Source organism: Alosa sapidissima, chromosome 4 (genome assembly GCF_018492685.1).
Source record: "Alosa sapidissima isolate fAloSap1 chromosome 4, fAloSap1.pri, whole genome shotgun sequence".
NCBI classification, from domain to species: Eukaryota; Metazoa; Chordata; class Actinopteri; order Clupeiformes; family Clupeidae; genus Alosa; species Alosa sapidissima.
In genome coordinates, this window is record NC_055960.1 from 8,321,628 (window position 1) to 8,334,702 (window position 13,075).

General features: G+C 44.6%; 1 protein-coding gene across 1 annotated transcript; it reads right to left on the minus strand.

Moving 5' to 3' along the window:
- Positions 1-1,618: 1,618 nt before the first annotated feature.
- Positions 1,619-5,948, minus strand: LOC121706940 (WD repeat-containing protein 53-like). Its single transcript, XM_042089094.1, has 4 exons — positions 5,460-5,948; positions 2,210-2,339; positions 1,840-2,112; positions 1,619-1,770 (listed from the first exon to the last, which is right to left on the minus strand). The coding sequence occupies exons 1-4, from the start codon at positions 5,946-5,948 to the stop codon at positions 1,619-1,621; spliced, it is 1,044 nt and encodes a 347-aa protein (XP_041945028.1).
- Positions 5,949-13,075: the final 7,127 nt, after the last annotated feature.

The window sequence follows — 13,075 nt, forward strand, 5'->3', positions numbered from 1 at the left end:
ATTGCAACAGAAATGCCTTATAGTTTTTATTGGTCCTAATACCCTCCTGAATCATATACTAAAAGTCTTCCGCCGAGGATGGAGTGGAACATATTTTTTTTAAATTATTTTTTTAGATTAAAGGCCAAAGTTGTGCTCAACACTCTAATAGGGGGGGGAATAATTTATATCACTATGAAACTTCTCCAGTTGATTAATGACATCATACCAAAGACAAAATGTATTACAAGTTTTTGAGATTTTATGTTTATATATGCAAATTAACAGCAGCACCTGTACCGTGGTGGAACACAGCAGCTGTTCCGGAGCATAGGGTAGCGTAGGGGGAGTGAATCCAGTAAATGGTGGCAAAGATCTGTTTGACCAACCTTCTACTTGAGTACGTTTTCAACTCACTCCTACAGTGTGTTAGTTAGAACATATTCTCGTCATGGAATGGATACACAGTAAACATACACTCTAACACTACACCTGTTTTGTAATCATTTATCAGTGACACACAACTACACCTGTTTATAATCATTTATCAGTGATACTACACCTGTTTATAATCATTTATCAGTGAGATACTACACCTGTTCAAAATTAGCATCACTGGAACAAAGAACCTACTGAAATACACAAGACACATAAAAACTACACACACACGGCTATCATAAAAAATATAACACACACAAACACAAGGCTTTCCTAAAAATATAACACACACACACACACAAGGCTTTCCTAAAAATATAACACACACACACACACACAAGGCTTTCTTAAAAATATAACACACACACACACACACACAAGACTTTCCTAAAGTATATAACAAACACACACACAAGTCTTTCATAAAGAATATAACACACACAAGGCTTTCTGCCAGAGGCACAGTTTTTGTTTTTATTCAAAGCCAGTGATGTCAGATAAGATTGAACGGGTTGATATGTTGCCCCAAACTAAGATCCCAGCCAATCAGGGCTCACTGATCTAAGATCCCAGCCAATCAGGATTCACTGACCAGGAGCCAGTAGTTCTGCTGCAGGTGAGTCTCGTGCTGCAGGTGAGTCTCGTGCTGCACACACTTCAGGTGCAGTGAGCTCCATCAGGGGCACACATCATCATCATCATCATCATCATCATCATCACACACACACACACACATCAGGACATCACCACCATCATCACCGCCGCCGCCATCACACACACACACACACACACACACGTCAGGTCATCACCACCATCATCATCACCATCACACACACACACACATATCAGGTCATCACCATCATCATCATCATCACCATCACACACACACATACATACAAACACACACACACACAGACAAACACACACACACACAGACTCATCACCTCTCTTTCTGTTAGAAATACTTTGTGAATGTTGCAGCCCACAGTTTATTACCTTTCACTAATAAACACACACTCTAGAGCGCGGTCAGGGGGTACACGTATAAATCAGCGCTCTGATCGGCCAGTAGGGGGCAGCACTAGAGGGTCAGGGGGTACACGTATAGATCGGCCCTCTGGTCGGCCAGTAGGGGGCAGCACTAGAGGGTCAGGGGGTACACGTATAGATCGGCGCTCTGGTCGGCCAGTAGGGGGCAGCACTAGAGGGTCAGGGGGTACACGTATAGATCGGCGCTCTGGTCGGCCACCACCACGCTGGGTGTGCCCTGGAGCAGGGCGGGGCAGACCCAGTTCACTTTGTCCGTGTGTGTGAAGCTGAGAGCGGGTCCGGTACTCTCCTGTGTCCCTGGGCCTGCCCCACACACACCCGCCTCGGCCCCCTCACACACACCCTCCCCCGCGGCTGCACTCTCTGGGCCACCTGCATGCTCCTCCCCCAGGGGCGTGGCTGTGGCTGGTGGGCGTCGGCCCTTCGGCCTGATTCTGGCTTTCCTGCGGCTGGCTGGCGGTCGGCTGCTGTTGCTGGCCTTGGCCTCCGGGGGGCGCGCGTGAGCGCTGACGTCCCACAGGGCCACCAGGCCGTCGTTGCCGGCGGAGAGCAGCCAGTAGGGGTGCGGCAGGAAGTGGACGAAGTGGGCCTGCGAGGCGCCCTGGCTGTGGCCCTGTAGCGCCCCCTGGTGGTCCAGATGAGACCCTGTGCCCACGCGCAGCAGGTGCAGACGGCCATCCTCGGCAGCGCAGGCCAGCAGATCCCCACAGGAGGAGGCGGATGGGCCTGCGGGGGGTTGAACTGGATGGGCAGTGGGCCAGCGGGGGGTTGAACAGCTGACCGGGACGACCCGCCTGTTCCGCCTGCTCATGGGAGTCCTGCAGGTCCACTGCCCACAGCGGCCGAGTCTTCTGCAGGTTCCACAGCAGCACCTGCAACACACACGTTTAGTTGCCATAAAATGGTCACGACGCTGTAGGAATGGCAGCATAGCTACGCCGTGGAGTTGATGTAGAAGCATGTTGAGCCCTTAAAGTTTAACACCATGACCTGCACGAGGGGTAAAGGAGTATCTAATAGCAGTAAAGTTTAACACCATGACGTGCACATTAGGAGTATCTAATAGCAGTAAAGTTTAACACCATGACGTGCACATTAGGAGTATCTAATAGCAGTAAAGTTTAACACCATGACGTGCACATTAGGAGTATCTAATAGCAGTAAAGTTTAACACCATGACGTGCACATTAGGAGTATCTAATAGCAGTGAAGTTTAACACCATGACGTGCACATTAGGAGTATCTAATAGCAGTAAAGTTTAACACCATGACGTGCACATTAGGAGTATCTAATAGCAGTAAAGTTTAACACCATGACGTGCACATTAGGAGTATCTAATAGCAGTAAAGTTTAACACCATGACGTGCACATTAGGGGCAAAGGTAACACCTGCGCTTACAGATGAAGAGGCTACCAATCATAGCTGACCCTCTCCCAGAGCATCTGTTTACTGTGTGTGCTATTGAGCATGTTTACTGTGTGTGCTATTGAGCACGTTTACTGTGTGTGCTATTGAGCATCTGTTTACTGTGTGTGCTATTGAGCATGTTTACTGTGTGTGCTATTGAGCATGTTTACTGTGTGTGCTATTGAGCATGTTTACTGTGTGCTATTGAGCATCTGTTTACTGTGTGCTATTGAGCATGTTTACTGTATGTGCTACTGAGCATCTGTTTACGGTGTGTGCTATTGAGCATCTGTTTACTGTGTGTGCTATTGACCGATCCCAAGCCCCTCCTCCCATTGTCAGTCCCATAGTTACTGTTGCTAAGTCGGACAAGTTTGCAGGAAAGTGTGCGAGAACGCGTGTTCAACATGGGGACACAGCACTCCCATTTAGCCGAGTGCAACAGTGTATGCTGGATTTCTGGGGGTCAAGTAATCTTGATATATTCAAAAAACAGAGGCCAGAAAGGCCTTCAGTATGCAGATGTACACATTCACAATGTCTGCTGTTATCAACGAGGTGGAACACCACAAATTGAGGACAAACAAATCCGGTGTCGTGGATCTTAATGGGATGCATGTTAACTGGGGATAAACAATTAGCACGTTATCACGAGCAGGTAGTTTACCTTATTTGCTGCAGATGTGACTGATTCAATAAACAGGTCTGTGCAAAAATATGGTGTTGACGTGTCCATAACAAAATCTAACCATATTTCGAGGATTAATAGAAGACGGGACCAAGTGCTGCAGATCCAAGTTCCCACGCAACTTGGGAGAGTGACTAGCCAAGCAGCTCATGTTGGGGAGGTGGAGAGATAGCTTCTCTTCGGTAGGCCGATAGCCTACTTATTATTTTGAATGGCTGCTTTAGAAGGAAGAGTTCAAATAAACATGATACAAGTGTATTGAAAAAAAAAACCACTCCGAGTTCAAACCCATGCCTATCACGTTTGACATATCTGCAGTTTGCAGACGTGATTTGTCTTGCACTAGACTTGCCCGCTTATGCTATAATTAATTTAAACGTGGGCAATGTAGTAGCCTTTGTCTAATATGGGCGATTTCGAGACTGCATAGTTTTGAATCTGCACATGATTCGATCTTTAGAAGACATTGGCTATCTCTCGTTCAGCCATCAATAATGCATCGCAGTATAGGCTATTATTGCGTTTGTTGAAAAAATGATCATTAGCTTATTTCTGTGAACAGTCTTCTATCCCAAGTTAAACATGGCAAGGTAGCAAAGCTGAAAGTATTCTTGTTGTGTGTAAGGCGATACGTGATTGAAGGTGTATTCTTTTGCGCGTCTTCCAATCGTATGAATATGCGAGTTCAGTTCCTGCAAGGTAGGTATAATTTTTTGCGTAGGCTTATGTTGTCGTTTCATCAGTGGAAACCATATTTAGTTATGTTTTTGTGTGTAGCCTAGTTATGAACACAAATAAAGGGAACATTTTCGTACACACTCAGATTTCTTTACTGAAAAGTAGCAGCCTATCCAAAGTTATGCAAAGGTTGTTATGCAAAGTTAGGCCTATGTGTGTTAACGTTTCACACGGTCAGGATATCGGATGTCACTTCTACAAGTATCCCAGGCTTATCTTTGAACCTTTTTGAGCTCTTTAGTTATTTAGTTACTTAAGCTACTCGCAAAAGAAGCATTATAGCATTCGCATAACTGGCGTATTGTCATACCGAATGGCCACTAGAAATTTCAAAATTGACCGAGGTTGACCGAGGTCCTCCGAAGTCCTCATTGTGACATAGCAAAAGGGGGCGGGGCTTGGGATCGGTCAATTGAGCATGTTTACTGTGTGCTATTGAGCATCTGTTTACTGTGTGCTATTGAGCATGTTTACTGTGTGTGCTACTGAGCATCTGTTTACTGTGTGTGCTATTGAGCATCTGTTTACTGTGTGTGCTATTGAGCATCTGTGTACTGTGTGTGCTATTGAGCATGTTTACTGTGTGTGCTATTGAGCATCTGTTTATACTGTGTGCTATTGAGCATCTGTTTATACTGTGTGTGCTATTGAGCATCTGTGTACTGTGTGTGCTATTGAGCATGTTTACTGTGTGTGCTATTGAGCATCTGTGCTGGCGGGTAACGGATGAGAACCAAAACGGTTTTGATATTAACACGGGTGACGGGTCGGATCTGGTGCTGAACTTGGCAGGTGTGGGCATGGACCTGTGCAGGACTCTGGAGCAGAGTGACCCGTGCTCTGATCTGCGCAGGCCAATTCTTCTGACCAGTGCTAATCATTCGTGTTTGGAGTCGAGTTGAATACAGTTCCTCTGGAGTTGTGGGCATTGAGATGTATTTGTCTGCTGATGTGATGGTTGTATGATGTGATGGTTGTAAGCAAGTAAGTAAGTGTAAGTAAGTCTTTGGGCAACCAGAGAGCATCGGTGACACATACATAAAAAAGATGTCATACAAGCTACAACAATTATAGACCATTTTACATAGACTCACTATACATCGTACATAGTACATGGAACACAGGCATTACCCAAGCACACACACACACACCCTTACCTGCATGTCGAGTCCAGCAGACACCAGGCTTTGCGGTCTTTGCGGTCGGAAGGCGACAGATGAGCAGATGTTTGTGTGTCTGCGCAGCGTGCGGACAACTTTCCCGTTCTGCACCTCCACGATCCTCACGGCGCCCGAGTCGTCACCCGCAGCCAGCATGGTGCCCGTATCGTTGAACGACAGCCCGTTAATCTCATCTTCACCGATTCCGCTCAGATGCTCTACGGGCTCTTTCAGGTTCCTGGGGTCCAACACACTCACCGCCTCCCCGTGCGGTACGTACAGGAGGCCGGGCGCCGCTGGGGAGAGGATCAGCACTGCGTCCATGATGCGCATGATCAGGTGAGGCGGCTTCCCCAGCTTCCGCACTGTGGCGATGTCCGCCGGCTTTATAGTCTGGACACAGGACGACAAAACAACGAAATCAGACCAGCGATCTACAATGGGATGGTGCACACTGACATAGCACGCAATATAACCACTGACCATTTGGTCAATTATTTTGGTCAGTTATTATTTTTTACATGTGTATGCACATATAAAATTCGATATAATGTTTACAAAAAAGATTATACAACAATTGGGTTCTATGGAACTATTTATTTGTTTCTGATTGGCCGAGAGACTTTCCATGAGTTGGAATATCCCTGGACATTTCAACTCAGACTTTGCACAGCTAATAATAAATCACTCCGCGATACAATGCGAAGATTTGACACAATTTGACGTATAATTAAGCAATATAGCACGAGTGAGAGTGGGCCTCCGGCCTCGTGGCTACGGCCGAACAACACCCGTGGGAATATCCATGACCAACCCCACTCTCACTCGTGCTATATTGCTTAATTATACGGGATTTTGGTGGGGGGTTGGTGTGTTTGTGTGTGTGTGTGTGGGGGGGGGGGGGGGGGTTGTGTTCAAATGTTACCATTTTATGCGTATGCACTGTACGCACTTTATAAATAAAACACAAGATAGGAAAGATTATGTGGTTGGATGTAGGGCCCTCTAGGTCCCATTAAACCTGAGGCCCCCTAAGTGCCTTGAAAAGGTCCTGTGTGTATCTGTAGTGTGTATCTGTAGTGTGTAGTGTGTATCTGTAGTGTGTGTGTATCTGTAGTGTGTAGTGTGTACCTGTAGTGTGTATCTGTAGGGTGTATCTGTAGTGTGTAGGGTGTGTACCTGTAGTGTGTAGTGTGTACCTGTAGTGTGTAGTGTGTACCTGTAGTGTGTACCTGTAGTGTGTATGTGTAGTGTGTAGTGTGCACCTGTAGTGTGTAGTGTGCACCTGTAGTGTGTAGTGTGTATGTGTAGTGTGCACCTGTAGTGTGTAGTGTGTATGTGTAGTGTGCACCTGTAGTGTGCAGTGTGTGTGTGTACCTGTAGTGTGTAGTGTGCACCTGTAGTGTGTATGTGTAGTGTGCACCTGCAGTGTGTAGTGTGTATGTGTAGTGTGTGTGTGTAGTGTGTAGTGTACACCTGTAGTGTGTAGTGTGCACCTGTAGTGTGCACCTGTAGTGTATAGTGTGTACCTGTAGTGTGTAGTGTGTAGTGTGTATGTGTAGTGTGTAGTGTGTACCTGTAGTGTGTAGTGTGCACCTGTAGTGTGTATGTGTAGTGTGCACGTGTAGTGTGCACCTGTAGTGTGTAGTGTGTATGTGTAGTGTGCACCTGTAGTGTGTAGTGTGTATGTGTAGTGTGTAGTGTGCACCTGTAGTGTGCAGTGTGTGTGTGTACCTGTAGTGTGTGTAGTGTGCACCTGTAGTGTGTATGTGTAGTGTGCACCTGTAGTGTGTATGTGTAGTGTGTGTGTGTAGTGTGTAGTGTACACCTGTAGTGTGCACCTGTAGTGTGCACCTGTAGTGTGTAGTGTGTATCTATAGTGTGTAGGGTGTGTACCTGTAGTGTGTAGTGTGCACCTGTAGTGTGTAGTGTGTACCTGTAGTGTGTAGTGTGTATGTGTAGTGTGTAGTGTGTACCTGTAGTGTGTAGTGTGCACCTGTAGTGTGTACCTGTAGTGTGTAGTGTGCACCTGTAGTGTGTATGTGTAGTGTGCACGTGTAGTGTGCACCTGCAGTGTGTACCTGTAGTGTGTAGTGTGTATGTGTAGTGTGCACCTGTAGTGTGTAGTGTGTATGTGTAGTGTGTAGTGTGCACCTGTAGTGCGCAGTGTGTGTGTGTACCTGTAGTGTGTAGGGTGCACCTGTATTGTGTAGTGTGCACCTGTAGTGTGTATGTGTAGTGTGTATGTGTAGTGTGCACCTGTAGTGTGTAGTGTGTATCTATAGTGTGTAGGGTGTGTACCTGTAGTGTGTAGTGTGCACCTGTAGTGTGTAGTGTGCACCTGTAGTGTGTAGTGTGTATGTGTAGTGTGTAGTGTGCACCTGTAGTGTGCAGTGTGTGTGTGTACCTGTAGTGTGTAGTGTGCACCTGTAGTGTGTATGTGTAGTGTGCACCTGTAGTGTGTAGTGTGTATGTGTAGTGTGTGTGTGTAGTGTGTAGTGTACACCTGTAGTGTGTAGTGTGCACATGTAGTGTGCACCTGTAGTGTGTAGTGTGTAGTGTGTATGTGTAGTGTGTAGTGTGTATCTATAGTGTGTAGGGTGTGTACCTGTAGTGTGTAGTGTGTACCTGTAGTGTGTAGTGTGCACCTGTAGTGTGTAGTGTGTAGTGTGTATGTGTAGTGTGTACCTGTAGTGTGTAGTGTGCACCTGTAGTGTGTATGTGTAGTGTGCACGTGTAGTGTGCACCTGTAGTGTGTACCTGTAGTGTGTATGTGTAGTGTGCACCTGTAGTGTGTAGTGTGTACCTGTAGTGTGTAGTGTGCACCTGTAGTGTGTAGTGTGTGTGTGTAGTGTGTAGTGTACACCTGTAGTGTGTAGTGTGCACCTGTAGTGTGTAGTGTGTATGTGTAGTGTGTAGTGTGTATCTATAGTGTGTAGGGTGTGTACCTGTAGTGTGTAGTGTGTACCTGTAGTGTGTAGTGTGTACTGTGTATGTGTAGTGTGTAGTGTGTACCTGTAGTGTGTAGTGTGCACCTGTAGTGTGTATGTGTAGTGTGCACGTGTAGTGTGCACCTGCAGTGTGTACCTGTAGTGTGTAGTGTGTATGTGTAGTGTGCACCTGTAGTGTGTAGTGTGTATGTGTAGTGTGTAGTGTGCACCTGTAGTGCGCAGTGTGTGTGTGTGTACCTGTAGTGTGTAGTGTGCACCTGTAGTGTGTAGTGTGCAACTGTAGTGTGTATGTGTAGTGTGCACCTGTAGTGTGTAGTGTGTATGTGTAGTGTGTAGTGTGCACCTGTAGTGTGTAGTGTGTATTGTGTAGTGTGTAGTGTGCACCTGTAGTGTGTAGTGTGTATGTGTAGTGTGCACCTGTAGTGTGTAGTGTGTATGTGTAGTGTGTACATTTAGTGTGTAGTGTGTATGTGTAGTGTGTATCTATAGTGTGTAGGGTGTGTACCTGTAGTGTGTAGTGTGTACCTGTAGTGTGTAGTGTGTATGTGTAGTGTGTAGTGTGTACCTGTAGTGTGTAGTGTGCACCTGTAGTGTGTATGTGTAGTGTGCATGTGTAGTGTGCACCTGTAGTGTGTACCTGTAGTGTGTAGTGTGTATGTGTAGTGTGCACCTGTAGTGTGTACCTGTAGTGTGTAGTGTGTATGTGTAGTGTGCACCTGTAGTGCGCAGTGTGTGTGTGTACCTGTAGTGTGTAGTGTGCACCTGTATTGTGTAGTGTGCACCTGTAGTGTGTAGTGTGCAACTGTAGTGTGTATGTGTAGTGTGCACCTGTAGTGTGTATGTGTAGTGTGTGTGTGTAGTGTGTAGTGTGTAGTGTGTATTGTGTAGTGTGTAGTGTGCACCTGTAGTGTGTAGTGTGTATGTATAGTGTGCACCTGTAGTGTGTAGTGTGTATGTGTAGTGTGCACCTTTAGTGTGTAGTGTGTAGTGTGTATGTGTAGTGTGCACCTGTAGTGTGTATGTGTAGTTTAATCTGTATTTATAAAAAAAAATTCTGTGGATTAGATGGAAGTGTTAAAATTATGATCGATAGTCTAATAATGCCATTATTAAGTGAAGAGTACCTGATGACTTGTTCAGGACTTGAAAAAGATTGGGACTTGGACTTGGACTCGACTTGGCTTTGATGAGACTTGGACTTGGACTCGACTTGCCCTTCTCTCTATTCACTTGGGACTTGACTTGGACTTGAGTGCTAAGACTTGGGACTTACTTGTGACTTGCCAAACAGTGACTTGGTCCCACCTCTGGTGCATAGGCTACAGGATTACGGCTGGCGGCGCCACTGACCAAGGCCACAGTAGCCTGTGAACCTCTGATTTTCAAAGGGGAATCACGGCCAATGCAGGGGGCAACTCTTCTCTTCAATTTCCCTTCCAAATTACTTTTTATTGTCTGAAGACATCTATCGCAAGAATCTAACATTCTAAGCAACAGCAAAGCAAATGCAAGCTAACCAAAGTGCAGTCGGTTCTGGTTTTGGAAATCACACACTTGCTGAAAGGTCTCATCTCATGGTTTCTTCATTAATGTTGCAGTGGTCTGTAGTGTTGATGAATGCCCTGTGAGCCGGTTCTGGTGAAAAAAATGCTCCTGCGTCTGTTTCATGCTGTTCTAGTTTGGTGGGGAAGGTGGGCGGGGAGGAACGACTGGATTTCGCCTCTAGTCATGAATATTAATGACATGCTAATGAATTCACCTCTGATTGGCTAACAGTACTGTGACGCTTCCTCCAGTGCGTCCTCATCCGATTCTGCCTGTGCTCCATATTCAACTTTACAGTGCTAAAACCTGGCTAAAACTCGAGTCAAAACTGTTGCACAAAATGTCTTCGGAGATACAACTTCATGTGTTTGATCCTAGTATTCGAGTAGGAAGAAGAACCTATACCTAGCTATATTTTGCTGGAATTGTACCAGAATGCCTACAGAAGCAGAGAATGTGTGCTGCAAGACTTCTCCGGTAATGAGAACTATGGCTTTGATAGCCTGACATTGGCAGGTTAGCCTACTCTAGTTGTTTTCCGTCACGTATGACAGAAAAAGTAGCCTAAATATTACAGTAATCTTATAGGAACACTATAGTATTTGGACATACTATAAGACTACTATATAGAAAAACTATAGCGGTTACAGGATATTATAGAGTTATTAGTAGTACTTCTACAGTATGTCCCAATTATTCCTATAAGATTACTATAATATTTTGTCCCAAATACTATAAGATTCCTATACTACTTTTTCGTAAGGAGATTGCTCATGTGGTTAGAAAAATGGGCAACACCAGTACCCCTGTTGTCTGTATGACCCTGTACCCAGGATTAGAACCAGTTTGCCTTAGCATAATGTACTCCCTTCAAAATGCACTAAACATTCGACTATGACGACTATGGCCCTCTGTGAGACAGAAGATATGAAAGGTAAGATAAACCTTTAGCTTAAAAGGGACAAAAACTGATGAAACTCCTAAAACAAATATACAAAACAGGTCAATTTTCTATAAACAACTTTTTATTATATTTACATACAGCAGTGGTACTCAAAGTGTGGTCCGCAAGCTCTCTCAAGTGTTCCACAAGTAGATGTGGTAAAATATAATAGATGAGTTGTTTGCAATATTGAACCAACTTGTATGTAAATCCAAACAGTTCTGCAACACTGATGTAACCTATGCCAGTTTAAATCATATGAATCCTCCGACACCATAAGCAAGGTGCAAAGACAATAAGCAAGGTGGTTCAGTAAGAAGGCCTATTGTGTAATATACTGTTGAAGTAGGTCTACTGTTTTTTTTTTTTTTGCTAGGTGGTCCATGAAACACTGACAAATAGTAATATTGCAGTCTATTAAAATAATGCAAACACAAAACAAGAACATCCAAACTATGCACAGAATTAACAATGTCCTTTTTTTGCCAGACAATGCAGACATCTGGCCTACAGATCCTTTGTAAGATAGTGCTGGGATTATTTAGGGAAAAAGGCCTGAGTTGTTGTTTCGGCTTGTATTGTCCTGGGGATCCGAAGGGACAACACACAAAACACATTCGTTGGCTGTGATGATTTTATTACATTGCTCTTTGATTGCGCTGGGCCATAGGTGGAGCCATCAGGTGTTATTGTGGAGATGTCGCTTTCATCCTCCTCCTCCTCTTGATCAACCCGAGGTCTTCTAGCTGGCCTTGGATGAACAGGCTTGATGGCAGTAGAGGTAGCAGGCCCCCATGCCCATGGTGTATCCGAAGTGCTTGTATCAATACTCATACTTTTCATGAAGTATTCTGTTTGGGTTCCTAAAGTAAATAAATGTGTATTACTGTCAAGTTACAATATACTTATAGTACACAGGACATTCACTATCTCACAAAACTGTACTGGCACAATGGAAACAAAAATATTTTAGTGACTGTGGTAAGGTGTATGATGTACTAAGTAGCACACCCACAAGAAGACATTCAGTAATATCAATTCTATCTGTTATGCAATTCATGGGTTTCATCAGGTCCATTTACACAGGTGTATTAATCAAGCACCATGCAGTCTGCATTCATAATCGAGGTGCTTGATTTTATACACCTGTGGAAAGTGACCTGAAGAAACCCATGAATTGACTTTCCAAAACATTGACGAGCACATAAGAACCTGTATTAGCCTACTAGAAAAAGACTTCTAGAAACTAACTAGCACAACAATAAAAGTTAGATCACAAACCTTTGCTTCTAACGTGATGACCTAATGTAGGCTAGAAAGCTGTGTAGCCTGACATGAGGATGTGCTCTGGAAGACATACAAAACACTAAGTAAACAGCAAGTAATCAAACAAAACATCATTGTATGTCAATGGCAAGAAGACAAATTAGACTGAAGTGTAAATACCTGAGCTCTAGTGATAGCAACTTAGCCTAATAGTGCAGGGGTATTTTTGATTTTCCCTGTTTAGACTAGAACAATACCCGTACTTAGTTGAGCATAAAATATTGTTGCTAATATTATTATTTGTGGTTTAACGCTTAGGTTTGAAGATTATAGGTTCAACAAGCTAAATCTCTGGGTAGTGTGGTCAATTTCTTATGAGTGTAGCTACACCAGGCACGTAACTGAAGCATTCCGTTCGCGTTATGTACTGCAACAATTAGCTTCCAATAGGCCTAATCAATGGAAGTAGCTACACCTGGCGTGTTAGTGGCCTGTAGGCTACGTTCGGGAAAATAGACCATTCCTCTAATGGATTTTACCAGAGCCCTTCCTATTAGGCATTCTCTGATTTTACACGTCGCGAACAGAACACTTCAGTTACGTGCCTGGTGTAGCTTCCTGTAATATAGGCTAGCCTAAGCCTAGCTCGTACCCTTTTCATGCATGCTAACGTGAAGAATATGAACATGCTATTTTGTAACAGACGTTAGGTGGAAAAGTTTGTTTGTACTTACAGCTGTGAGCTGGTGGTCAGAAATAAAACAGGCACGATTTTTTTTCCCGCCATGTTGGCAACTTGCTGTTAGCTCCTACTAGCTGCAGAGAGACAATCCCCTAGCCGCAAAATCTTCCAGTCTTCCTGTAGGCGGTCACAAGCCAAGGTGGGCGAGGCCATGAGTAGTCAGTTT